The 25,854-nt window shown below is 44.6% G+C and overlaps 1 protein-coding gene across 1 annotated transcript in view; it reads right to left on the reverse strand.

The window, feature by feature from the left end:
• Positions 1-25,854, reverse strand: part of DOCK3 (dedicator of cytokinesis 3) — a 590,333-nt gene that overhangs the window by 105,351 nt on the left and 459,128 nt on the right. The window contains exons 19-24 of the mRNA XM_025213329.1: positions 23,639-23,736; positions 21,534-21,617; positions 21,064-21,164; positions 20,286-20,367; positions 11,872-12,042; positions 3,213-3,405 (exon numbers count right to left, since the gene is read on the reverse strand). Of these exons, the coding sequence (XP_025069114.1) occupies positions 3,213-3,405; positions 11,872-12,042; positions 20,286-20,367; positions 21,064-21,164; positions 21,534-21,617; positions 23,639-23,736 (729 nt within the window). The remainder of the gene's footprint in view (positions 1-3,212; positions 3,406-11,871; positions 12,043-20,285; positions 20,368-21,063; positions 21,165-21,533; positions 21,618-23,638; positions 23,737-25,854) is intronic.

A 25,854-nucleotide genomic window follows, 5' to 3' on the forward strand; every position in this document is an offset into this window, starting at 1 on the left:
GGGGGCGGCGGCAAAACTGAACACAGTACTCCAGATGTGGCCTCACCAGTGCTGAATAGAGGGGATTTATCACTTCCCTTAACCTGCTGGCAACACTCCTACCAATGCAGTCCACTATGTCATTAGCCTTCTTTGCAACAAGGGCACACTGTTGGCTCATAGTCAGCTTATTGTTCACTGTAACCCCCAGGTCCTTTTCTGCAAAGCTGCTGCCCAGCCAGTCAGTCCCCAGCCTGTACTGGTGCATGAGATTATTCCTTGTTGAACCTCATGAGATTTCTTTTGGCCCAGTCCTCCAGTTTGTCTAGGTTACTCTGAATCTGAGCCCTACCCTTCAGCGTATCTATTACTCCCCCAACTTTGGTGTCATCTGTAAACTTGCTGAGGATGCACTCTATGCTATTGTGGTGAGCATGTTTGTTATTACCATGAAATAGAATAGTTTTCTGATAGCATACTGTTAGGTTAACAATAATTTGGATTATTAAGAAGTATTAGCTTTACAGTTGAATACAAGGCATGACCTGTGGCCTAGCAATGCAGCTGACCACAAGGCAGAATGATAGCTAAGCCTTTGCTTGTGTCAAGTAATCATTTTAACTGTATTAAGCATTTTCTGAGTTAAAAGCAGCAAGTATCTCTGTGTCTGTGTGCTGAAAAATCAGCTACAGCAAGAAATAAGATAAGACAGGGAAACCTGTCCTTGAGAAGTATCTACTACTGTGTAAGGTTTTGCTAACATATTATAATATTACTGTTACTTAACTTTTAGCTTTTAAGAAAGTGCTAGTTCAGCTTAATAGAAATATGCTGTTACAAAAATTTGTAAAGCACCGCCCAAATATTGCTTTTTGTTAACCCTGTAAGTCTTGCCTTATTATAATAAGTATAAAAGATCGCCTCACCCTTTAGGGGGGGCCATTTTGCCTTTTGCTTGCATTATGGTCTTTGCTCGAGCAAATAAACAGCTGTCTGTCTTTACCCGCATTGTCTGTCTATCAAATTACAGCTAGACAACGAACCTTAGGGAGGTTTCTCCCACCACACTATCTTCCAGGTCGTCGATGAAGACATTGAACAAAACCGGCCGGAAGACTGACCCCTTTGGCACTCCACCTAATACCGGCTGCCAACTAGACATCGAGCCATTGATTAATACTCTCTGAGCCCAATGCTCCAGCCAGTTTCCTATCCACTTTACAGTTCATTCATCCAGCCCATACTTCCTTAGTTTGCCTGTATCAAAAGCCTTGCTAAAATCAAGGTGTATCACATCCACTGGTCTCCCTGCATCCACGGAGCCAGTCACCTCATTATAGAGGGCAATCAGGTTGGTTAGGCATGACTTGCCCTTGGTGAATCCATGCTGACTATTCCTAATCACCACCTCCTCCTTCTCCTCCACCTGCTTAGATATGGATTCCTTGAGGACCTGCTCCATGATTTTTCCAGGGACTGAGGTGAGGCTGACAGGTCTGTAGTTCCCTGGATCCTCCTTTTTCCTTTTCTTAAATATGGACACTACATTTGCCCTTTTCCAATCATCTGGGACCTCTCCTGATCACCATGAATTTTCAAAGATGATGGTCAGTGGCTCTGTAATCTCATCAGTCATCCCCCACAGCACCCTCAGGTGCATCCTGTCCAGTCCCACTGACTTGTACATGTCCAGCTTTTCTAAATAGTCCCCAGCCTGCTCTTTTGCCACTGAGGGCTGCTCACCTCCTCTCCAAACTGTGGTGCCAGGTGCAGTAGTCTGGGAGCTGCCCTTGACTGTGAAGATGGAGGCAAAGAAGGCATTGAGCACTTCAGCCTTTTCTGCATCCTCTGTCACAAGGTTGTCTCTCCCGTTCGGTACGGGACCCACACTTTCCTTGATTCTGCTCTTGCTACTGATATACTTGTAGAAACCCTTCTTGTTACTCTTCACATCCCTTGCTAGCTGCAACTCCAGTTGCGCTTTGGCCTTCCTGACTGCATTCCCTGCATGCCTGAGCAATACTTTTATATTCCTCCCTATTTATTTGTCCAAATTTCTACTTCTTATAAGTTTCCTTTTTGTGACTTAGTTTATTGAAAAGTTCCCTGCTAAGCCAAGCTGGTTTTCTGCCATACTTGCTAGTCTTCCTGTACTCAAGATTTTTTTTTCCTGCACTCTCAGTAAGACTTATTTAAAGTACTGGCCAGCTGTTCTGGACTCCTCTCCCCCTCAGATGGGCTTCCTAGGGGATCTGGTCCATGAGTTCTCTGAGTCAAAGTCTGCTTTCTGAAGTCTGGGGTCCCTACTCTGCTGCTCTTCATCCTTCCTTTCCTCAGGATCCTGAACTCAATCATCTCATGGTCACTGCTGCCCAAGTTGCCATCCACTACTACATTCCTCACCAATTCTTCTCTTTGTGAGCAGCAGGTCAAGAGCATGGCCCCTAGTTGGCCGCTCCAGCACTTGCACCAGGAAGGTGTCCCCAATACTCTCCAAAAAACTTCCTGGATTATCTGTGCACTGCTGTATTGCTCTACTAGCAGATGTCAGGGTGACTGAAGTCCTCCATGAGAACCAGGGCTTGTGATTGGGAAACTTCCACTAGCTGTTCGAAGAAAGCCTCATCCACCACTTCCTCCTGGTTTGGTAGTCTATAGCACACACCCACCACAACATCTCCCTTGTTGCTCTCCCCTCTGACCTCAACCCAGAGACTTTCAACAGGCCTATCTCCAGTTACTTGTTTTCAGTATCTGTTTCCACACTGTAAGCTTGCTGGGGCAGGGGTTGTCTTAATATCTGTGTCTTGTTCAATACTATTTTTATATCTAACAGTACCAAAAATACAATGCAGTGTGTATTTGTGAGCAATGAAAATGGCAGTGATTGGATTAGACACATAATAAACATGCTTTTATCACTGTTATGCTAGATTAGATATTCCACTGCATCCTAAACCTCACCTCATTTATTCTTGGTAGCCTGATGTATACCTCAATCTCTAGTATGTGAAAAGCTCTATGGACACAGAACAATATAAACATAACAAATGTATATATATAAATCAACTTGATTACAGTATAATTCACACAAATCTCTGTGTTTATTTGTATTCAGTATTGAAATGTCCTCAGCAAAGCAATGCAAGTAATGTAATACACTGCTATTCTCAATCAGTCAGTCATCTGGTGCATTCAGCTGCAAGTGGTATAAACAGATGCTACTTTCCTACCTGAGAAAGAAAACAGGCGGCTGTCCACAGTGCGTGCTATAGATTGCAGCTTAACAACATCCATCGATTGCCCAATGTGCACTGTACTGGGCATGCTGCCTAGAGTTCCTCTCACAAACTCTGCTACTTCCTGCACTGTGAACATCTGCAGTAGCTCATCAAAGATCGCAGGGAATGAATTCAACAGAGCAGCCTGAAAAAAAAAATGAAGAAATGTTTTGAGGTCTGTACTTCTAAAGCAAGGATAGTACATCAGAAACAAAGTTTGTGAAATACAAACAAACAGTGGTAAAACAGAGTTAAGGGTCTGAAAGAGTTTTTAAATTCTGAGTTGTGGCTGATACTCCAATCTGTATCACCCTGCTGTTCACAGGAAGCAAAGAGCAGCTAGTATGCAAGATCTGGTTCTGTTTTGACATCCCTGCAATACTAATACATAACAGGTTGACTACATTTGGATTTAAGAAATCAAAAACCTCACAAGGATGCTGATCACAATTTACACTAGAATGTATAAAATGGTATTAAAAATATAATAGCTTTTTAGGTGTAGGAGAACAAAACAAGAAAATCCTAAAATAGTCCAAATCTTTTTTGTTGATTTTTACCGTTTATATGTTACGAAAAGATACTTGAACTGAGAACCTGTATCTCACATTTTTGCACAGAAATACTTTAGTAAACAGCTCCTCCAAAAGTCTCGTTTGTAAAGAAGATACTGACAGACCCTTAACAGCAACACTATTGTGTGATATTACTGCGCTTCTACAACAGTGAGGCTAAGTGAATTTCCATGAGAAATAAGCACCATATCATGCAAAAAAAATACAGTATAAATGACTTGTGTTGCAAGGGGATATCTTCAATAGCTTGGAGTTATCCCTGCAGGTAACTATGGAAAGGAGGAACATCTCAGTATAACAAAAGTAAATCTTCATTTCACTCAAGTCATTCCTTCCTATTTATATCTGTGAGAGTACATAACTCCATAACGCTTTGAGTTCTCAAGTCCTACAAATTTGGTATCATCCTGAACTCATTCTGCTTACCCCTAATATTCAAGATGTTTTAAAATCCTCCCGTTTCTTCTTCCTTTGCAACATATCCCTACAGTCAAATTTCTTTTGCATATTTTGATAACCTCTTACCTGAAATAATTAAATCTGTTTGACTTTCCAGCCACCTTCTCATTCCCATCCAAATGGCAATTATCATCACCAAAGTCCATACTCACTGTTTTGACGAATTCCCTTACTGGCTCCACAGCCTTTTCTACAACAATTTCAAACTCGCTGGCCAGATTTATAAAGCTTCCTATCTGCATCTCAAGCCTAACTGTCCAACAGTTTCCTCCATTTTGCTAGTTCTTTTTCCCCCTCTACCCCACATACTCTTTTTTCTCTCTTCTCAAGCACCTCTGTGACCTCCCTCATGCTAATTCCTACACTTTGGGCACGTCTACACAAGATGCTTTACTCGAGATTAGAGCTGGCAGGGGGACATTTTCCCTGCCCAGGGTCCAGCGGTGGAGCCTGCTCCAGCAGCAGGAAGCTCCCGGGGGCAGGGAACAATGTCCTAGTCTCCACCAGGAGACAGCAGTCTCCTGTCCTGGTGCTCCCTGCCAGCCTCTTGGCTAGCACCCAGGGGAGCCAGAGCACTTGCACATGTAGATGCGCCCTTTGAGTAGGATACTTTACAACACACAATTACCTTCTTTTTCACCATTTTCCATGTTATGGTAGTGTAACAGTGATGTAGCCATGATGGTCCAGAAATTATGCAAAAGACAAGGATTTCTTATTGGAACAACTATGTAGTTGGGATAGCGTTAGACAAGCATTCAAATGCAAGACATCTGAAATCACCTGATGAAGAATGTCTTGCATTCAAAAGCTTGTTTAATTCTGGCCCAGCTACATAGTTGGTCCAATAAAAGTTATCACCCTAAGAAATCCTTGCCTCTCGCATAATTTCTGGACCATCACAACTACAACATTATGCTTACACTATCATAACATGGAACATATTCAAATTTGCCATTTACAATGGAAATGTCACAATCTAAAGAAAAAAAGAGCCAAACACATGGTGACACACCTTCTTAAGCCTGGGCAAGAAACACAAAATCATTCCAAGGGAACTCATAATCTGCAGCCCTCCAGCTAACAGGCACAATTCTATATAAGCAATACAACTATGCAGGAGAACTTAGGAAAATTGAGAAACCATATTCTTCACCTAACCTACACCAAAAGAGATCAACTTAAACAGGAGATACTCACTTATGCTACTAAACTAAGAGGCAACCTGGGGACATACCTGACTACTATGCAGCAGGCTCAAATGTATTACCAAAAATACCTGATGACAGCCATCCAAAAGAAGAAGAAAACAGTGGACTCAGCTATCATAACAGGAACCAACTCACAGGCAGCACACAAGCAACACAGGAGGGATCCAAGACAGTAGAGACCTGATAAAGAATGTCTTGCATTTCATAGAAGTAGGGTTGGAAGGGACCTTGTAGATCAAGTCCGACCCCCTACCCTGGGCAGGAGAGAAAACTGGGCTCAAATGACCCCAGCCAGGTAGACGTCAAGCTTCCTCTTAAAGACCCCCAGGGTAGGAAACATCACCACTTCCCTTGGGAGTTGGTTCCAGATCCTAGCTGCCCTGACTGTGAAGTAGTGCCTTCGGATGTCTAGTCTAAACCTACTCTCTAACAATTTGTGGCCATTATTCCTTGTTACCTCAGAGGGCACTAGGGGGAACAGGGTCTCTCCCAAACCCTGCTGGTCTCCCCTTGTGAGTTTATAGATGGCCACCAGGTCCCCCCTCAGCCTTCTCTTGTGAAAGCTGAACAGGTTAAGGTCCCGTAGCCTCTTTTTGTAGGGTCTATCCTGCTGTCCCCAGATCATGCGGGTGGCCCTCCTCTGGACCCTCTCAATGCTGTCCACATCCCTCCTGAAGTGCGGCGCCCATAATTGAACACAGTACTCCAGCTGCAGCCTGACCAGTGTCGCATAGAGGGGGAGGAGCACATCCTTGGCCCTGCTTGAGATGCATCTGTGGATGCACGACAAGGTAAGGTTAGCCCTACTGACCGTGGCCTCGCATTGTCGGCCCATGTTCATCTTGGAGTCAATAATGACTCCAAGATCTCTTTCTGCCACCGTGCTCTCGATAAGGGAGTTTCCCATCTTATAGGTGTGCTGCTGGTTCCTAATGCCCAAGTGCAGCACCCTGCACTTGTCAGTATTGAAATCCATCCTATTTTCATTAGCCCACCATTGTAACCTGTCCAGGTCCTGCTGTAATCTGTCCTTCCCTACTAGCGTGCCCACCTCACCCCAAATCTTGGTATCATCAGCAAATTTAAACAGGCTTTTTACCCTGTTGTCCAAGTAACTAATAAAGAAATTGAACAGTGCGGACCCAAGAACCGAGCCCTGGGGGACTCCACTGCCCACTTCCCTCCAGGTCGAAAAAGACCCGTCCACCACTACCCTCTAAGTATGACCCTTCAGCCAATTAGCAATCCATCTAACTGTGTAGGCATCAATGCCACAGTCACCTAGTTTTTTGATGAGAATGGGGTGGGAGACAGTGTCAAAGGCCTTGCTGAAGTCTAGAAAGACTACATCCACCGTGACACCTGCATCCAATGCTTTTGTGACCTGATAGTAGAAGGCAATCAGGTTGGTCTGACAGGACCTGCCCCTAATGAAACCGTGCTGGATGCCCTTGAGCATCATCCCTGCTGCTGGCCCATCACAGATGTGCTCCTTGATGATCTTCTCAAAGAGTTTCCCTAGGACTGAAGTAAGACTAATGGGCCTATAGTTGCCCGGGTCCTCCCTTTTCCCTTTTTTGAAGATGGGGACCATGTTGGCTTTCTTCCAGTTATCTGGCACCTGGCCAGAGCACCACGAGCGCTCATAAAGCCATGCCAGGGGCCCCACAATAACCCCTGCCAATTCCGTCTACACCCTGGGGTGGAGAGCATCTGGACCTGCTGATTTGAACACGTCCAGCCGCTCCAGAAGCTCTCTAACCCGGTCCTCCCCAACCTTAGGCCTGGCAGCGTTTCTCCCGAGTCCGTCTGGAATCCAGGTCAGGGAGTCCCGGTCCCTGAACAAGAAAATGGAGGTGAAGAATTTGTTAAGGAGGTCTGCTTTCCCCTCTGGTGCAACCACCAGATTGCCAAGCATATCCTGCAGGGGCCCCACATTACCTGGTGCCTTCTTCATTCTCCCCATAAATTTAAAAAAGGACTTTTTATTATCTTTGATCCTTGATGCTAGCCCTAGCTCCGTGTCTGCCTTAGCTTTTCTAACAGCCCCCCTACAGACCTGAGCGGTGGAGGTACACTCCTCTTTGGTGATAGCCCCTCCCTTCCACCGGGTGTACACCTCCTTTTTGGCAATCAGGCATTCACGAATGCCCTTGGTAAGCCAGGGGGGCTTTTGGGCACTCTTGCCACCCTTGCTTTTTGTTGGGATTGTCACCCCTTGGGCTCTGAGTATCGTCTCCTTAAGGAACGACCACTTATCTTGGGCACTGAGTTCCCCTACTCTTGAGGACCCCAGTTAACTAACTCTATCCCAACTACATAATTGGTCCAATCACAATATCATCCTAAGAAATCCTTGTTTCTCATTTCAATTCCGAATCACTCTTCAAACCACTGTTTTCCACAATCAAACAATATCCCCTCATTAATCTCTCTTTAAACATAATAAATGCAATTTAAAAAATAACCCAAAATCCCTTTCAAACATTAGATGGTCTGTACAGTCTGCATCATTATTCTACAAATAATTTTGCTCCTCACTCCATTTCTCTACCTATTATGTCACCAAGAAACTTATTGTCTTTGTAATCAATTTAGATTACATAGCAGTCCAAAGAGTTTACCATGTCATCAGCTGAGTGTTGCAACATATAAATATTGAATAAATAAGATAAACTAACAATAATCTCATGGCTTTGAAATATTTGAGGGCTATTATAATGTTTGCAGATCTTAGCATTAGTTTTAGTTTTCTCTATGATAATTTCATGATTGTGTAGACCAGGGGGAGTCAACCTGTGTGTTGCATGTGTGAGATGGCCTCCGTGTGTTGCACACTGCAGACCAGGGACAGGACAAGCAGTATACTGGCATACAGGGCAGGAAGCACAAAGCAGAGCAGCAGATCAAGCATGAGAAAGGGGTTTGAAGGGCACTCAGGGAAGGTGAAGGGCTGAATTGTGGCATGTCTGCTTAAAAGGTTGGCCCCCACTAGTGTAGAACAACCTGGCAAGAACTGTGACTAGGAAAACAAGCAGAAATGTCACGACAATAGTTCAGAATATTCTTGCAACAGTTTTCCTGAATCTGCCTATAAACCTTCTAATAAGTGGGAGGATATTTGTAGTGATTTAAGAAACCTGGAAGGAAGGAAGGATGGCAAAATCAATTTTACTCTCATGGCTTGGGAAGGAAAATCTCTAACATCCTGGGTGAGACAAGGGGTGCAGACAGAGATAACATTTGAACTGTTCCAAAAATATCACTGATTGGGAACCCATTCATAATTGTCCTTGAACTGAAATGTCCACACATATACTGCTAAGGGTTCTATGTAGAACTACTTTTTACAGATTTTATGCCAAAACAGGGGGTGGTAGAGTACCCAGACCATCATGCCTCCTAGGGGTCAGTGCCTAGGGTTTCCTCAGGATTCCCCTAGAGGTGGAGGAAGACCCATACTGGGGCAGGGGTTTGGAGTGGAAAGGTTGCCAGGTTCTGGGGGGCTGTGAGATCCCTGGCTCATGGTACCCATGAGGCTGGGTGTTCTGGGTCCTCTCAAGAACTCCTTGGCTTTTCCAACCCCTGCCCTGGAAAGCCACCTTGCCACTTTCATCTCCTTGTTACAGATCCTAAGATCCTAGGTTCAATCTGAAGTTGGGGAGGGGTTGCCAGGTATTTCTTGTCACCCGTATCTGAGCTGCCACCACTGCTCTCCACCCAAACCACGCTCCATGCCTTTGTTTCCCTGCATGCCCTCACTTGCACAGCCCATGCCTGTACTTGCTTGCACGCTACCCAACTCTGTGTGATGGTATCCAGACAGGGGGTGACTAAGTATGTGTGTGTCATGGGGGGCTCAGTCCCTAGATCCTGGCTATCCTCTCACACCCCAAATAAACTTAGGACCTAACAGGGAAGCGAAACTGATACAAAGGCTTTCTACTTCCCCATCTCTGCAGACTGTGGTCTCTGTCGGCAAAAGCTCTTTGAAAAGTAGAGTTGCATCCCAGAGCAGCCCCATTGCCCTGTATCAGTTTGGGGGTGGTAAGGAGCAGTACAGTTTGGCATATCTGGAAAAACTGACCAGACACTTGGTACAGAGTGCTCTGTGTTTGCAAATAACATTGAACCAGTTCAAGGAACACTGGCTCAAAATAGTACTTGTTATTCCCATGTACTTTAGAAACATTACATGAAATTTAAATTGGGTAAAGTGGTATGTACATCTAGACTTTCAGGCTACATCCACATGAGGATGGATGTTTGGTTCCTTGGGGACAAAAAGCAGTGGGACACCCTGGGCCATCGCTAGTTATCTCTGAGGAACACCTGTGCTACACACCCTCTGGCACATGGCAGGTTACACTGGGTGGGGTAGGCCCTAGAAGCCTTACCTGGGGTACTGGGGGCCTCCTGGGGCTGTAACAGAAGTGATCCTGCTGCTCAGAGCATGGTTGGGAGCCAGAGTGTGGCTCCAGCCAGCCAGGCTCCAGTTATCAGCTGCACACGCTGCCCCTCCATGCACTGCTCCTCTATTTTTTGGCGTGGGTTTTTTTGACCCCTGAATATCCAGGGGTCAACTCCCTCCACCCACTCCCCTGTGCTCCCTTTCAGCATGGAGAACAGCTGAATGTGCAGTATGTGGTGCCAGACACATGTCTGAAGCACCACATAGTGCATGGCTGTGCTCGTCTGGACATGGCCTCACAGTTTAAAGTATATCTAGAATGTTCTAAGAGTTGCATCTGTCCACACTCAAGGAGTATAAAGAAAAGCAGCCAACCCACTCCAACTCTAACACTCCTTCTTCCAGGGTTAAAGGAGAGGTTCGCTTCATTTGAATCATTCTTACCTCATTCACACAACAATTATAAAGTACCATCTGTTGCCCTTCTGAAATGTTCCCCTTTTAAAAGGATCCAAGCCTGGGTCCATACCCTAGGTTGCCATCGCACAGTGATATCATCTTCAGTGATACATGCACTAAAAGAACCTAAAAGCACCATAACAACAGGTTTGAGCTAAGAATAAACTACCATTCGCCACAATCACTTTGGTGGGATTTGAAGAGGAAAAGAGGAAAACAAGATGAGTAAGACCCAGTATCTTGTCACTTTCATATTTTATCTAAAGTATCTTCTATATCGTCATTGGTTTTCTTGTCTATTAATATATATGAAAACATCCCTTATACTGAAGGATGAGTAAAATCCATATCTAGTCTCTTGCAACAGTGATCCATTTTCTCTCATCACTTCTAATGATCAAGGTGACTCACACAGGTCTTGACCACCTCTTATACTGCATTTTCAAGGCTTTGAAATCCTGCTTGTTAAATTTGATACTAGAACAGGCCATATTTTATTCCTTAGCTTCAAAAACTGAACAATCAAACACTAATTACCAAGTTTATATGCAGGAAAAGATGGATTGGGTTAGGAAAGAGAGTCACGGGTACATCCAGGATGAAAGAGCTGTGCAAAGTAGGGGATCATTACTTACAGAATTAAATGACGGCCTTGTAGTACCACCACATTTTTGTGGGGCACCTGTCCCAGCTCCGCTCACCTGTCCTCCAGGCTGAGGGGCCTATGGGGCAATTGGGATCAAGGGGCAACACAGTGGCAGGTGGGAAACAAAAAGTAAACTTTTCAAATATTAAATAGGACAGTTTTCACAAACATATAAATGCCAGCATGGTAACAAAGAGAACAATTCCCTCCTTATTCCAGGTTGCTTTGGGTATCTATGAAAGCCAAAGCTGAAAACAAAAGAATGGTTTTCCTAGCTACAATTTTCCCTGATGATCATTTTCCTGTAGGTAGTCTCACACTGGTTTGTGATATCCTGGTTCACGCTCATGTTGAGCCCACTACAGGGTGATTAAACTCAGAGCTACGGCTGTGTTTCTCAAACTTTTTCATAGTGTGGATATATCATAGTAGAGAGACTCTTGCTCATAGGTGCTGATTCCGTGGGTGCTCCAGGGCTTGAGCACCCACCAAAAAAAATTTAGTGGGTGCTGAGGACCCATAAGCCATAACACCCTTTATGCTTATGATTCAGACGCTTGACTTAAAAAATAAAAGGAATGCAGAATGTTTCCTCTAACCACATAACATGACAATATATTTGTGTCCCTTCTTGAATGTAAAACTGCCCAACTGTTCTGCATTTGTCCATACGTGCAATTCTACAGTCTAAAATTACTGTGCGGCTATGCCACTCCTTTCAGTATAATCAGCCTGATAGAGTGCACATGCTACGCTACTGGCTCCTAATCATTTCAGGTATGTGCTGCTTGGCACAAAATAGCTTCCTCTTTTTATTGGCAGTTAAACATAAGTGCAGAAGAAAGCTAACCTGTGTGAAGATTAGTGTCTCGGAGCTCCTACTGTCCAAGCTGAGGACAAATCTGATGGACTGGAAAAGCTCCTGAATGCTGGAGCGGAACTGCTCCTCTTCCATTCCACAAGTTGCTCTGGAGTAAAGGATCCGAGATTGGACAATGAACTTGAAAAGATATTCCAAGGCCTTAAGGAGCAGCAAGAGGAATGAGGGTAACAAAGAGAGAGATAAGGGAGCTTTAAAGAGAGCCAGGAAAAAGTCTAGATACATAATAAATGAATTTATCATCTCCACAGAAAAGGAAAGACAAGCAGATTCTATAAGTTAAAACTCAGCTTAATAAAATCTACTTGCAGCTAAGAGTCCCCTTCCCACCCATAGTCTTCATAGGATCATAAAAAATTAGGGTTGGAAGGGTTCTCAGGAGGCCATCTAATCCAACTCTCTGCTCAAACCAGGACTATCCCCAACAACATCATCCCAGACAAGACTTTGTCCAGCTGGGTCTTAAGAAACTCCAAGGATGGAGATTCCACAACCTCTCTGTGTAACCTGTTCCAGTGTTTTACTACCCCACTAGTGAGAATGTTTTTCCTAGTATCTAACCTAAACTTCTCTTGCTGCAACTTGAAACCATTGGTCCTTGTTCTGTCATCTTTCACCACTGAGAACAGTTTAGATCCATACTCTTTGTAGCCACCCCTGAGGCAGTTGAAAGATGTTACTAAATCCCTTCCAGTCTTCCCTTTCCTAGGCTAAACACACCCAGACCCTCTCTCAGCTTCTCCTCGTAAGCCCTGTTCCCCAGCCCCCTATTTTCATTACCCTCTACTGGACTCTCTCCAACTTGTCCACATCCTTTCTGTAGCAGGGAGCTCAAAACTGGACACAGTCCTCCAGATGTGGCTTCACCAGTGATTAATAGAGGGGAATAATAACTTCCCTCAATCTGCTGACAATGCTCCTCCTAATGCTTGTATGGTTATATCTCACTAGGAAATAAAAGGTCTGTTCTTACATTAAGTAATTGATGGTAAAGCTTGTAGTTTTCATGCGAGTTAGCAAGTACAGCTAAAGACCAAGGCCTTCTCTGTGCCTAAGGCAGAATTCCATTTCATTTTGTCCACCTAGATGGTAGTTTTCCAGCACAACATGGCCTTTCTAGCACTTGTACATAGTTTGCAATTCTGTTAGTTCTACAAGTGTGCACATGTATATTGAGCATGCACAGTAGGCTACATCCTGGCCAGGCAGGTACATTTAATAATCACCAGATAAAATTGATGGAGGGCAGTGCAGTGGGGAAATTTCCAAACTAATATGAAGCTGGGCTCTAGGCTAGAAACTTTTCAAAACAGCACCCACTTCATTGTGCCACACCCCCTCTTTTCCTCCTGGCTCCACATCTCTTCTTTTCTTGGGCCATCTTCAAATGAACACTGGAAAAAGGACTGGAGTGAGGTGACTGCCCTAACCACTCAGCTGTTGCAGTTAAACATTGGGAGGTCCCTCCTCCTCCTGTGACATCATAGGTTTTTCTCTGGCTACATTTTCTTAACTTAGATGTCCCCAGTGAGCATGCGTATCTGAGTACCTGCCCAATAAGTGCAGGCCTACTGTATATGCTTGGTATACGCATGAACGCTTACACATCCATACTGCATGGACAAGAGTAACGAATTGTGTATAAATGCTCAAAGGGCCACCTATGGGCACTGACAGAAGTGACATTTGTCATGCAATCGGCCCCATGAAAGTGCTCTACAGCCATGCCTTGAGAAGTACATGGCTGCAGTGTGCTTTAAAAAAGCCCAATCATGCAACAAATTAAATCTCCTCTAATGAGGGTTCAGATGAAGGTGCTCCAAACTGGAGCACCTTCATTAACTTCTATTAGTCCAAGCATGTGATCAGGGCTGGGCTGATGCAGCCCAGCCCCATCCCACCCCTGGTGTTGTTTGCAGGATGGGAGTGGGGAGAAGGGAGGGAAGGGAGCTCCATGCTAGGGTTTGCCCAGCCTGAGCTGGAGTGGGGTATGGATTGGAGCCCCCCACACCTCACAGCCCCAACCCACCCCTGTCCCTCCCTGTCCAGCTCAGGCTGGGCAAACCCCAGCCCAGAGCTCCCTCCTTTCCCTCCTCCCCTCTCCCATCCTGCAGACAGTACTGGAGTTGGGAGGGTGGGTGCTAGGGGAGAGAGGCTTCAGACAGGCAGCTTCTCTGTTGCATCAGCTCTAAAGTGAGCCTCGATTTCCACCCCCCTCACCCCCCTCCTGAACAAACAGCAAATGTCTGTTCGGTTGGAGGGGGGGGGGGGGGGGGGCGGCTACCACTTCAGGGGGGGGGGGCGCACTAACTCATGGCACTTCCTGTAAAGCACCATGAGTTAGAATGGGGAGCTGCATATCTGTCAGTGCCCTATGTGGCTTACAAGCTACCTTTTACTATGTTTACTTGAATCCAAGATAAGGGTTTTGTTCCCCCCATTCAACATGGAGGGGAAAAGCCCCCCGTTTCGGATTCAAGTACAAGGCAAAGGGGGGAGGGGCAGGTGGCTGCTGTAGCTCTGACTCCAGCCCTGAGCCTGGGTTGGGGCCCGTTAGAGCTGTAGCAGCTGCCTACCCCAATCCCTGCCTGCCCTGCATAACCTCTGCTCACTCTTCTCCCCCTTACCATCAGGTGTGGCTCTGGCTCCATCCCCATCCCCTCCTCAATACAGAACACATGGAAACTCTGGGCTCTGCCTTGCCAATCAGCAGGGGTGGCAGCTCCAGCCCTGGGATGATGCTGTGTGGCTGGGCGGGGGTTGTGCTTCCATGTGCTCCATGCCTGGAAGGGAATGGAGCTGGAGCTGTATCTGAGAATAAAGTGGGGAAAGGGGACAGAGGCTGTGGGGAGGGACAGGAAAGGGGGCAGAGGGTGGGGGGAGGGACAGCAAAGGGAGCAGAGGCTGGGAGGAGGAGGGGGCAATGACTGTGGGGAGCAGGCAGGGGGGAGAGGCTCTGGCATTGGGGCAGAGGCTGCACTGGTTCCTGCAGTAGCAGTGAGAGGGACAAATTTAAGATGGCTCCCTGGTAATAAGATTCTATACATGGAATATTATAACAAATTTATAAATTTTCTATATATAGAATCTAATTACTGGGGAGGTCACCTTAAATTCAAAGCCATTTTGGGTTTGGGTAAATGTGGTATACCCATGAAGGGCAACAGAATTCTATCCTTATCTTCCACCAGCAGAAATTTTGGTGCAGGCAGCAGCTGCCACCACCAAACTGCCAGAACACGTACAAACTTTGCACTTCCTGCAACTCAATGTGGCTTCATTGTAGAAGCTATTCCAACCAAACCAAAATGGACCTTATGAAGCCATCAGTTGCTATAGGGACCAGTAAAGTTGGCAAAAGGCACAGGAGTGTCTGCACACATCCTTTGAAGGACAGCAAAAGAAATTTTCTTTTGCTTGGGAGAAGTGATATAAATCTGCCAGAGGAAAGGGGGTATACTGCCATAGTGAAGCATATAGACACACTTAAATTTTGCATGCAGAATTAGAGTTCTAGTGGCCGAATATTGTACTGTACATTAGCCTTGAGTTCAAAAGGCTTGCCTTCATAAGAGGTAACCTCTGTGGCATCTACGCTCTCCTTGTCTTCAGCAGGTTTTTACCTCCAGTGAATGAATTAATTTGGAGTAAGAACATGCTTGTTTTTCCCATGTGAAAATATGCCTATTAGAATATTATCAGTGTAACAGCAAAAGTCCTACATGGAAAAAAAATCTGCTCTTCACTTTGGGTGTGCATGTGTAAAGTGACAGAAATAGGAAGCAAGGCTCTTTAGAAGTAACTTTGCTACTATCACCAATTGTACTACCACCAATCAACCTCCATTTGGAAACACCTCTAGCAGTTGCAGGAGGAATTAAAGATTCTTCCTTAGTTCTCTTTATATAGGTAATTTCCTACTGCCCTTATTAGGATGGGGTAAAGAGAAAACAACCTGATTGGAACCACAGAACTTAGCATCTCTATAAACATAATTACAGTGGATTTTTTTTGTCTGCAACAAAAAATAAAACATTTTTGTTGAAAAAGTGAATTTTTAAAATATTTTGAATAAACACTCCAGTCTAGATTAAAATATGTTGCATTTTGTAGGAGCTAAATGTCAGTACAAGAAAAAAGTACTGTCCTGCTGCAGCTTTAATAAGCCTGCCAGCTCAGCACAATCAGTAAATGTAACCACAGGGCCAACAGCTGACTGAGAAAATAGGTCAGTGAGGCCCTGTATCCCATATGACAACACAATGCTTTCCCTTTCAATTACATGGAGTACAAGGCAAACAGTAATTAAAAGTATTTTATGTCAGGGCCATTTCACTTTAGAAGGCCCCTTCTCTTCCATCTAGGGCACATCTGTACCACCTCTTTGCTGAGCCCAGGGCTGCTGCTGAGAATCAATCCCCACCTGTACTCGCTTGCTAAATGACAGCCAACCCCAGCAATTAGGAAGTGTAGATGGCTTAGAGGGTTCCTGAGTTTGCACCTGAGACAGAGAGCCTGAGAGTGCAAATGGAGTGTACTGAAGCTCCAGTCTCCTTTCAGCCAGCTACACTGCCTGACTTGTCAGGCTTGGACACAGGCAGATGAGGAATAAGTGGATGGGACTTGATTCTTGGTGGTGGTCCTGAGCATGATAAGAAGACAGTATAGCTATGCCCTTAGTATCCCAAGGCACATGGCACCACCATGGCATGACTGGGTAGATAGCACAGGTATTGTTTGCTGACAACCTCATAGTCTGGGTGTAGCTTCATGCTCCAAAAATCATATTAGTATAGACCAGAGGTGTCGAACATATGGCCTGAGGGCTGAATCCAGCCCATGGAGCTGTTTGATTGGGTCCATGGGTCATTTCTCCAGCTCTGCACACAGCATGTGGTACATGGGTTGGACCCCACACTGCACATGCTGCAGGCAAGACCGGGGTCAGTCTGGGGTGCCATATGCACCCTGTGCCTGGACCCCCTTTGCTGTGTGCAGCGCTGAGTCCAGCCTCCATACTGCGAGCAGCGTGCCCCATGCTGGTCGAGCCTACACACTGCAGGCAGTGCACTCTGTGCCAGACCCAGGGGCCACAAGCCCTGGGACCAGTGCTTGCAGAAAGTGGCAAATGGCACTGAACTAGCCATGTGTGCTGTATGTAACACAGAGGGCTGGTATGGGGTGCATGTTCTATGTGGTGTTCTGCCAGGCCCAGAGCCAGTGCACAGGGCCAATCAGCAGGGTGCTTCATGCAGCATGTGCCCCATGCTGGCCCCATGCTGCATCCAACACACACGGCTGGTCTATTCCTGTGCGCTGCCCGCCACATGCAGCATGCATCGGCTCTGCACCACCTATGACACAGGGATAGACCCAAAGCTGTACACAGCACAAGGAATCAGTCTGGGGTGGTATACCACAAGTAGAGCATGCTTCGTGGTAACTCCTGATCCAGCTTACAGATCAGCTCAGGGACACTTATTTGGCCCATGGGGCCAGATGATTTTGACATCCCTGGTATAAACAGAAACAATTATAACAATTTATTGATTTATTAGATTTAGACGCCAAAAGGTGGTGGTGGGAAAATCCTGTCTGTAAGGCTTATCTATTTTATCTGTTTTGTGTGTCTACTCCTGCTTCGTGGTAAATGGAAGCTAAATTGCAATAATTTACCCCTGAATGGGGTAAGTTATTACAGTTTAGCTTCCATTTATCACAAGATGAAGCAGAAACATGAAATTGTTACAGTGGATCAGCCGATACACATTCAGAGGCAAAAGTCTATCCAGCCTTTAATTCTCTACAAAAAATACGATTGCCCTTACTCATAGCTAGTACAAAAAGTTCATTAATGACCCTCCGGTGTCAGGTGAGAATATTCCTCCCTGTTCCACCAAGTACACTTCTTGCATCAAGACTTTTGCCTTATCAGCAAGTCCCATCAAAGTTAAAAGCTTCCTATTATTTCTGAAATATTGGTGACTCTGATAATGGGTCAGTTTAACTTGCTTTTAACTTAATTTTAGATTCCTTCAGTATCTCCCACTGATGACTTTCCTCCTACCACAGGGTTTCATCAAGCAATGATATCCTGTACGGCTGTGTGAAGCTTCGGTTGCTGATTTGATTCGGAGGAGATTCGGCCAGATTTGGCGTCTGAATCTCCAAATCCAAATCAAATCAGGAGACGATTCAGACAGATTCAATGATTCGGACATAGACACAGCTTTAAATGTTTTTTTCTACATACCTCAAGATACCAGGAGGCTCATGAATGCTCAGATGCTGGGGTGGATGGAGCATCCCACAGGAGTGCGGGGGGGGTCTCCAGTGTGCTCTGCGGCGGACACGAAAGTGAGCCAGAAGCACTTCTGGTCCACTTCCAGGTCTGCGGGGGACCCCCCCCCCCCCCTTGGCAACTGGTACCTCCTGGGTCTGGGGTGGCACCTGGGGGGTCCCCCTGCAGCTGACTGCCGAGCTGAGGGAGTATGGGGGGGAAGGAGCCCCACGTGCTTGGCAGCAGACCCAGAAGCGGTCCGGAAGTAATTCTGGTCCACCACTGAACAGGTGAGGTCCCCCCTCTGCACTCCTGTGGGACGCTTCATCTGCCTCAGCATCGCAGCGTTCACGAGCTGCGCCTGGTACCTTGAGGTACGTAGAAAAAACACTTAGAGCTGTGTCTATGGTCAAATTGCTGATTCTCTGAATCAGCATCAAATCTTCAGATTCAGATTCGGACAAATTGAATCGGGACAGTGATCCAAATCAACAAATTGGATCACTGTTCCCCGATTTGGGCCAAATCTGAATCCGAATTGAATACGGCCCGTTTTGCACACCCTTAATAGCCTGTGTACCAGATTACTATGGGGACTTTTGTCCATGGGTAGTTTTGCATTGCAAATCTGCTGCGAACTCCCAAGAACAGAGAATCAGAACTGGGCTTGTTATCTACGTAAGTGGCGTCAAACTCACCCAGGGCTGGCATGGAGGCCGGATTTGTAGTATAGACTTGCATCATCTGGCCTGAAGGACTGGAAATTTGGTGGTGGGAGTGTTAGTTGCTGTCGTTCCCCAAGTTGTGGCAGCTGCTGCTCATCACACTGCCACGTTTCTGGTCCTATGGGCCAGATGATATGACTTTGTGCTCTGGATCTGGTCCATGGGGCTGGAAATTTGACAGCTGGATGGGCAGTGGCAGTGTTAATTAACACTGCTGCTGCTCACACCACTACCAAATTTTCAGCCTTCTGGGGAGCCCCATGGGCCAGATTTGACCTGTGGGCAATATTGTTGACACTCCTGATCTCAACCATTCACTTTTGGTCCAGAAAGTCATGCAACTGTCTCATCAGAACAGAGGACTTGAGAGTGTGTCCAGTTTGGCAACACAATTAAATAAAAAGGACCATGAGACTTGTGCTTCAAATTTAATAATCGTCTATGAAAAGATCAATAAGAGGGTCTTTTAAAAAATCTTGTTTTTTTTGTCAGAGAGAACTTTTGCTGGAATTGCTGCCTAGGATTGACTCCTGCATTTTATTGATGTGCTAGCTGCAGGTGCAAACACAGGGCTGTAATGACAGGAAAGCTGGACACAAAGCAAATCATGGTTTCTTGCAAATCAGTTAGGCTCACTGTGCCCTTTAATACTTACAGGCCCTTAAAGAAGTGGAAGCCCAATGAAAGGTATCAAAGCCTGCTTTGTTCTGGAGGCAAGGTCTAATAATGCTGAGCGACAAAGGGGAATTCAGTGCCTACTTGGTAATTAAGTTTCTATAAGTTTGGGATTCTAATCTTGGTGTCCTGAGTTTTGGCTATCTGTGTAATCATAGTAGAAAGGTGGCATGTTATTTGTTCTCTGTGGAAATGAGGTAGTGCAAACAGTGTTCCCTGGTTTCATGCAAACTGATGGGTAGCTGTGTTTTCCTCAAGATCATGTGTCATGTGGAATTGCATCTGTTATAATATCTGTCTACTCAAAGGCCCCATTACTCCTTTCTTAAATATTCCAGGGCTTCAACCAAGGTGATACATTGTGTTGTGCCACATATAGCAATATAAACCAGATCTTCCAAGTCCGGAGCTTTACCCAATATAAAATCTGTAACATTAACTGTTGGGCAGTACAAGACAAATTCCCCCATAAAAATCCCACTTAAATGCTCAAAATAGTGTTTCATAGAAGTTAAGTGAAGCCTAGTTTTTGTGCTGTCCCTCTGCAGAAGGATGAATTTTACCCTAAAAAGAGAGTTTGGACAAAAGGTTGAAATTTATTCGACTTAAATGAATATTTACTGGACTTTGTACATCTTATAGCAACCTTAGCTCTGTAGTACCACAGACAGATTAAAATATAGGTATTTATATAAAATACATACTCTCATTGCTTCCTGGATATGGTCTTGTCTCACAAGTTCAGCCGACCGGTCCATGTACCACTTCAAACAACGGATCAATTCTCTGAGTAAGAGATACAATGACAAAAACAGCAAGCCTCTATTTAGAATTGATCAAGCTAGAAACTTTCTAGTTTTGTAAAAAGAGCTGCCAGATGCTTTTTAAATAGTAAGTAATATAATATGTTTGTTCCACTCACTTCTAATCAGCAGGTACATTCATTCTGACTGCTAACTTTATAGTAAAATATATATGTACTTAAATTTCTAATACCAGAAAACATTTTCCTTCATAACTAAATCATAACTAAATATCTAAATAGAGAGAATCAAAGGGATTTATAATGGAGATATTTTCAAATAAAGTCAACAATTTTCAGAAATAAAATATATTTATTTCTCTCTTCTAGTTAAGGGTCTTATTCAAATCTGTTGCAGAGGATTATTTTTAAAAACTGAAAGTGGAATAAACCAACCTATGTAAAAGCACAGAGAAATACCTTAACTGAAGTTCCTCAAGTACAAATGACTTCAGAATACCACTAACTACTGTCCATAAAATCCAAACCTTGGTTGGTGCTGGCAACAAACAACATTAAGCGGCTTTTCTCTGTGAAGCCAGGCTACAAAATTTTGTGCAGAAATTTTGCTTTTGAAAACCGCATGTAATCTGCTTGCATAAATTTTATGACCCCAGTGCCCACAGTACTGAGAAATCTGAGAATGTTACTCTATGAAGTGATGACAAAACAAAACCTACTTGTAAGCCAGTGCACCTGCAAAGTGCTTCTGAATATAAGTGTCCATCACAGGTCGGAAATGGAAATATTTGCTGTCACGCAACAGATTAATGATGAACACCTATGTGAGGTAGAGAAGAGAACCCAGAGTAGATCAAACTGCACATCTCTCTAAAGATTCAGTGAGCATGCTATGTGGTTGAGAAACAGAATTTATGATGTATTTTTATACACATAGAGAATGGACAAGTTCCTCTTTACTTATCATTGGCCCCCTACAACCCACTGCCACAAGCAATACTTCTCTCCTCATTTTTTGTCTATGGTTATTCTACTTTATCACCCAATAATGATATAAAATAGTACACAGCAGCAATGCCCAGCTACATATGCATACATTTTAAGGAAATAAGATAGAAGTGATAATAATTTGGTAACAAGGGCATGGAATACAAGGAAAAGAAAAACACTAGTCCAACCAGTTACTTACCAAAGATTGGAAGACCAATAGTCCATACTTTTCTGTATTGTCATCCAAAACCACGAATAGTGTGTCTAGAATGTCTTGCAGGAACTGAAAAGGCATGAAGAAACAGTTTAAATCTAAAATTCCTGACAACATTCAGAAGCACCATCTGTTTTTGTAGGTTGTCAAATATCTTTATATGTTTTTAAGCCATTGTGCAGTAGCAGACCACTTAAAATTTGCATTTGGAGAAATTATTTATTGCCAAGATTTCCTGCTTTAACAAAGGCCAGTTGTAAAAACATAGACTTGTATGCAAACTAAATATAATGCAAATAGCTTCTGAAATAATACTGTTTCCTTTTCATTGTCTCTGGGCAGATAAACAGTGCTGCCAAACAGTGGCAGAATCACTTGCCTTTTCTGGCTCTCATATCATATGATTATGTGAGATGTCATTCCACATCTGATATGAAAGCACATACACTGGTTACAAAATAAAATAAAAAAGTGTTCCAAATCCTGTTTATTAGTAAATAGCTTTGATAATAGAGATTCACATGTCTTTTGTACTAAGTATCAGTGCTGCATTCTAACTACACAATGCCAGCAACTTCTTTTGTCCAGAACACTGCAGGTTGCTGTGTGCTGATCCCTCAGTGCCTTCCGTTCCAATAAGTAGGATCCAAAAGAAAGATGATTATGAATGGGCAGTACTAGAGGTGAAGCTGAGAGCTGATACTAGGTCAGTTTTTTTTAATCTATTCTACCTGAATTCTCTAATGTGGAACACAGGAAAGAGAACACAATAGGATGAAGCGTCTGAAATGATGCAACTGTTATTGCTGATCTGAATCTACTATATTCTGCTCTTCATATCCCAATGCCAAATAGAAGCACATTGCAAGAGGAAGTCAGATACAAGTTCAACTGGAATAGGCTAGCTTGTATATTTTTATGATTTCCTATATAAAATCAGACACTTTTTGCACTGTCCTGCAGATGATTTACAAAATTATACATTTTTTTTCAGAATTCAAATATGCCCCTGGAGGAGTGGTTCTGTTTTTTTTCATACAAAGTTAGCCACATAAGTCAATATTCAATGCACAGCATTACTCAAATGAGGACAAGCAAAGTGGACAGGGGATTTTCTAGATTTACTATTCCAGAGAAATCCCACCCCCACATCACTCTAATGTTAACTTCTAGAAAACAAGTGGAAGAGAGGGCTCTCAGCATGCCTGAAATTATGTGAGGAGCCAACCAATGCCTTCTTTCCTGGTATATATAAATCCTTCTCCAGGATCACAAGTGCAAATGTATTCTGAAGTATCTTGGACCTAGAACATGACAGATAATGGGGTCATTGGAAACTAGCACAGTAGAATGTCAAATCTCATGCAACACCTCTATGGGAATACTAGGATTTAAAGTGTGAAAGTGGGAATAGCAGCTGGTGAGCCTGTTAAGGGATTAAATGTGGTTTCATTTGTTATAGGTCACAAAAATGGAGTTGAAAGAAGGGTAGGTGTGAACCTAGTGAGCAGGGCTGGCCAAAGAATGATAATTCTATTTTACAACAGCTTTCATAGTTTCTAAATCAGTGCTATGCACATCACCCCATTCCCATCCCCCTCTGTCTTTTTTCCAGCTTGTGAACATTTTTGTGAAGCAGAACTGTTGCAACTCTGCTATTAGATCAGATGGATCAGATTTTACAATTCAGGTCTCTTTGCTTTGCTGTTAATGACAAAAGAGATCATTCTGGACTTTGGAAACTTTCCTGGTGAAAATTTTGTCAAAACAGATCCATCTCAATGAAACATTTCAGCTTTTGATGAAAATACATTTCAGTAAAAAATGTTCAGACTATCTTTAATCTTACAGCCTGAGGAGATGTTATGGAAGGTACAAAGGAAGGAAGAGAGAGCAATTCCATATTGGGAACAAAGATACTAAAACTGAACCAGTTAAAAAAATACCAAGAATATAATAGTTTTGCTTTGAAAACTGACAGAAAAGAGACAGAATAGGAAGGTATTTTCACAGTTTTCTCTTTCAAAGATCATTGTGCTACAGAAATATATTTTTCCATCAATAATAGTGACCATTTGTAGACATCATACCTTAACAATTTCCTCACCACTGACATGCCTCAGTCTTCCTAGGATATCCATTACACGGTCTGGGTAAGCTTTCCATTTCAGAAGAGCAAGCAAGTCCACTACAAAAAGGCAAAAGAGAAAAAAACATGCATTCTAATATACTGTTAAGGACAAAAGCAAGGGAGACCACCAGGTAGGGGCAGTACATTAATATGCCTGGGTTGTGAAAGTTTAGATTCCACATGACAATTTTATAAGGCAGAGATGCAACAAAGCAACAGGGCACCTGGGGCAGCAGAACGCATGGGAGCAGCAGCAATTTCTGGCTGCCACAGTGCCCCTGGCATGATTGTGCAGCTGTGGTGGTGGATGATTGATATTTTATGTGCCCCCTCTCCCCAAGTCAGCACCTGGGACAGCTACTCCAGTTGCTCCGCCTTAGATCAGGGGGGGCCAATTATTTCGGGCAGAGGGCCACTTACCGAGTTTTGGCAAGCAATCAAGGGCTACATGACAGGCAGCCAGGGGCAGATAAATATTAATTTTCTAAACTTTTTAGGGGCCCCGTGGGCTGGATAGGATGGCCTGGCAGGCCACATCTGACCCACGGGCTGCATTTTGCCACCCCTGCCTTAGATACTAGGCCTGTGCAAAGTGGCTAGTATTCACTTCAGATTCAGCTGATTTGGGGGACAGTGATTCAATCGGTGATTTGAATCACTGTCTTGATTCGATTTGGCCGAATCTGATTTGGAGATCTGGCAGCAGCCGAATCTCCAAATCAGCTAGGCCAGGCCCATCCCCTGCTCCTTTCCCAGCCTAGCAATGGCTGCCCATGGGCCCCAGCTCCCAGCACTTGGGGGAAAAAAAGCCCTGGCTCAGCAGGTGCTGCTTGGTGGTGGGCGATCCCTGCTGCCCCCCGCTGCATGGGGGGGGCTTTGCACAAGTCCCTGAAACCCTCCCCCACTCCTCCAGCTCCATCATGGGTGCCCTGCCCAGGCCAGCTCCGGCCCTTTAAGGAAAAAAAAAACAACATACCTGAAGAAACCCTGGGACGTGCTGCTCCTGCTGGCGGGGGGGGTGATCCCCGCTGCCCTGCGGGGGCTCTGCAGGAGCCCCCGAAGCCCTGAGATTGCTGCAGGAGCAGTAAGTCCCAGGGCTTTTCTCCATTTTTTTTCTTAAAGGGCCAGAGCCACGTGGGCAGGGCAACCTTGGGGGGGCTGGGGAACTGGGGTGGTTGCGGGGCTTGTACAGAGCTCCCCATGCTGGGGCGAGCAGCGGCAGCCATGGGGGGGCTGGGGGAGTGGGGGGGCGGAAGGGCTGACAGGGGTCCCCCCATGGTCCCCTCCCCTGCCCCTAGTATTTACCAGCTCAGGGTGGCTGCAGCTCCCTGCTGCAGCCACCAGGGACTGTCCGAATCATGAAAGCTCTGCGAATCTTTGCTGAAGATTCGGAGAGTTTTCAATCGATTCAGACTTTTAAATTGGTCCCCTGATTCGATTCAGATTTGGAGATTCGGCCACTAAATCGGGCCGAATCTCCACCGAATCGAATCACCACCCAAAACTTCACACAGCCCTATCAGATACACTACTGGTAGAGGGCAACAGATCAGCCATTACATGAAATACCAAAGATTACTGTTTCCAATGCACATTTTGTTTGAGACCTCACTCCTTCTTTTCAGCCACTATAACAAAGACTGAGCTTTGTTGAACACTTACTCAAAGAAGTAACTCCTATTTCACTTTACATGCATGTAGCTACATAACTGCAGTTTTGGGTGCTTGTTCAGTTTGCAATCTAGCATTTCTTGTACTAGTGTACTAAGCATACTCGGCAGGGTAGCACTCTAGGCAGGCTGAAGTGTAAGGCAACAGAATCACCCAGATACATATGTTAAGGTGGGACAACTGTCAAAATGTTAGTAGGCCGAAGATCACAACTAACAGGTTTTAGATGTGGGAGGAGCAAGATTAGGACAGTTCTCCTATCTTTCAGCCCAACACTGTAGTGGGTAGAGCACATATTCATGGAGCAGAAGACCTGGGTTCTATGCTCCTTGACCCAAAGATGGTTTGAACTGGCATCTCTTGCTTCCTCTAAAATTTACTGTAATAATAAGTTTATTAGCTAGGTACTACTCAGAGTAACCCCAACACTCTTTCTGAAGCTGGCCTACTGGGTAGTCAATAGAGGGAGGTATGTTGGGGCCAGGAGGAAGAGAACAAGCCAGA

Source organism: Alligator sinensis, unplaced genomic scaffold (assembly GCF_000455745.1).
Source record: "Alligator sinensis unplaced genomic scaffold, ASM45574v1 scaffold630_1, whole genome shotgun sequence".
NCBI classification, from domain to species: domain Eukaryota; kingdom Metazoa; phylum Chordata; order Crocodylia; family Alligatoridae; genus Alligator; species Alligator sinensis.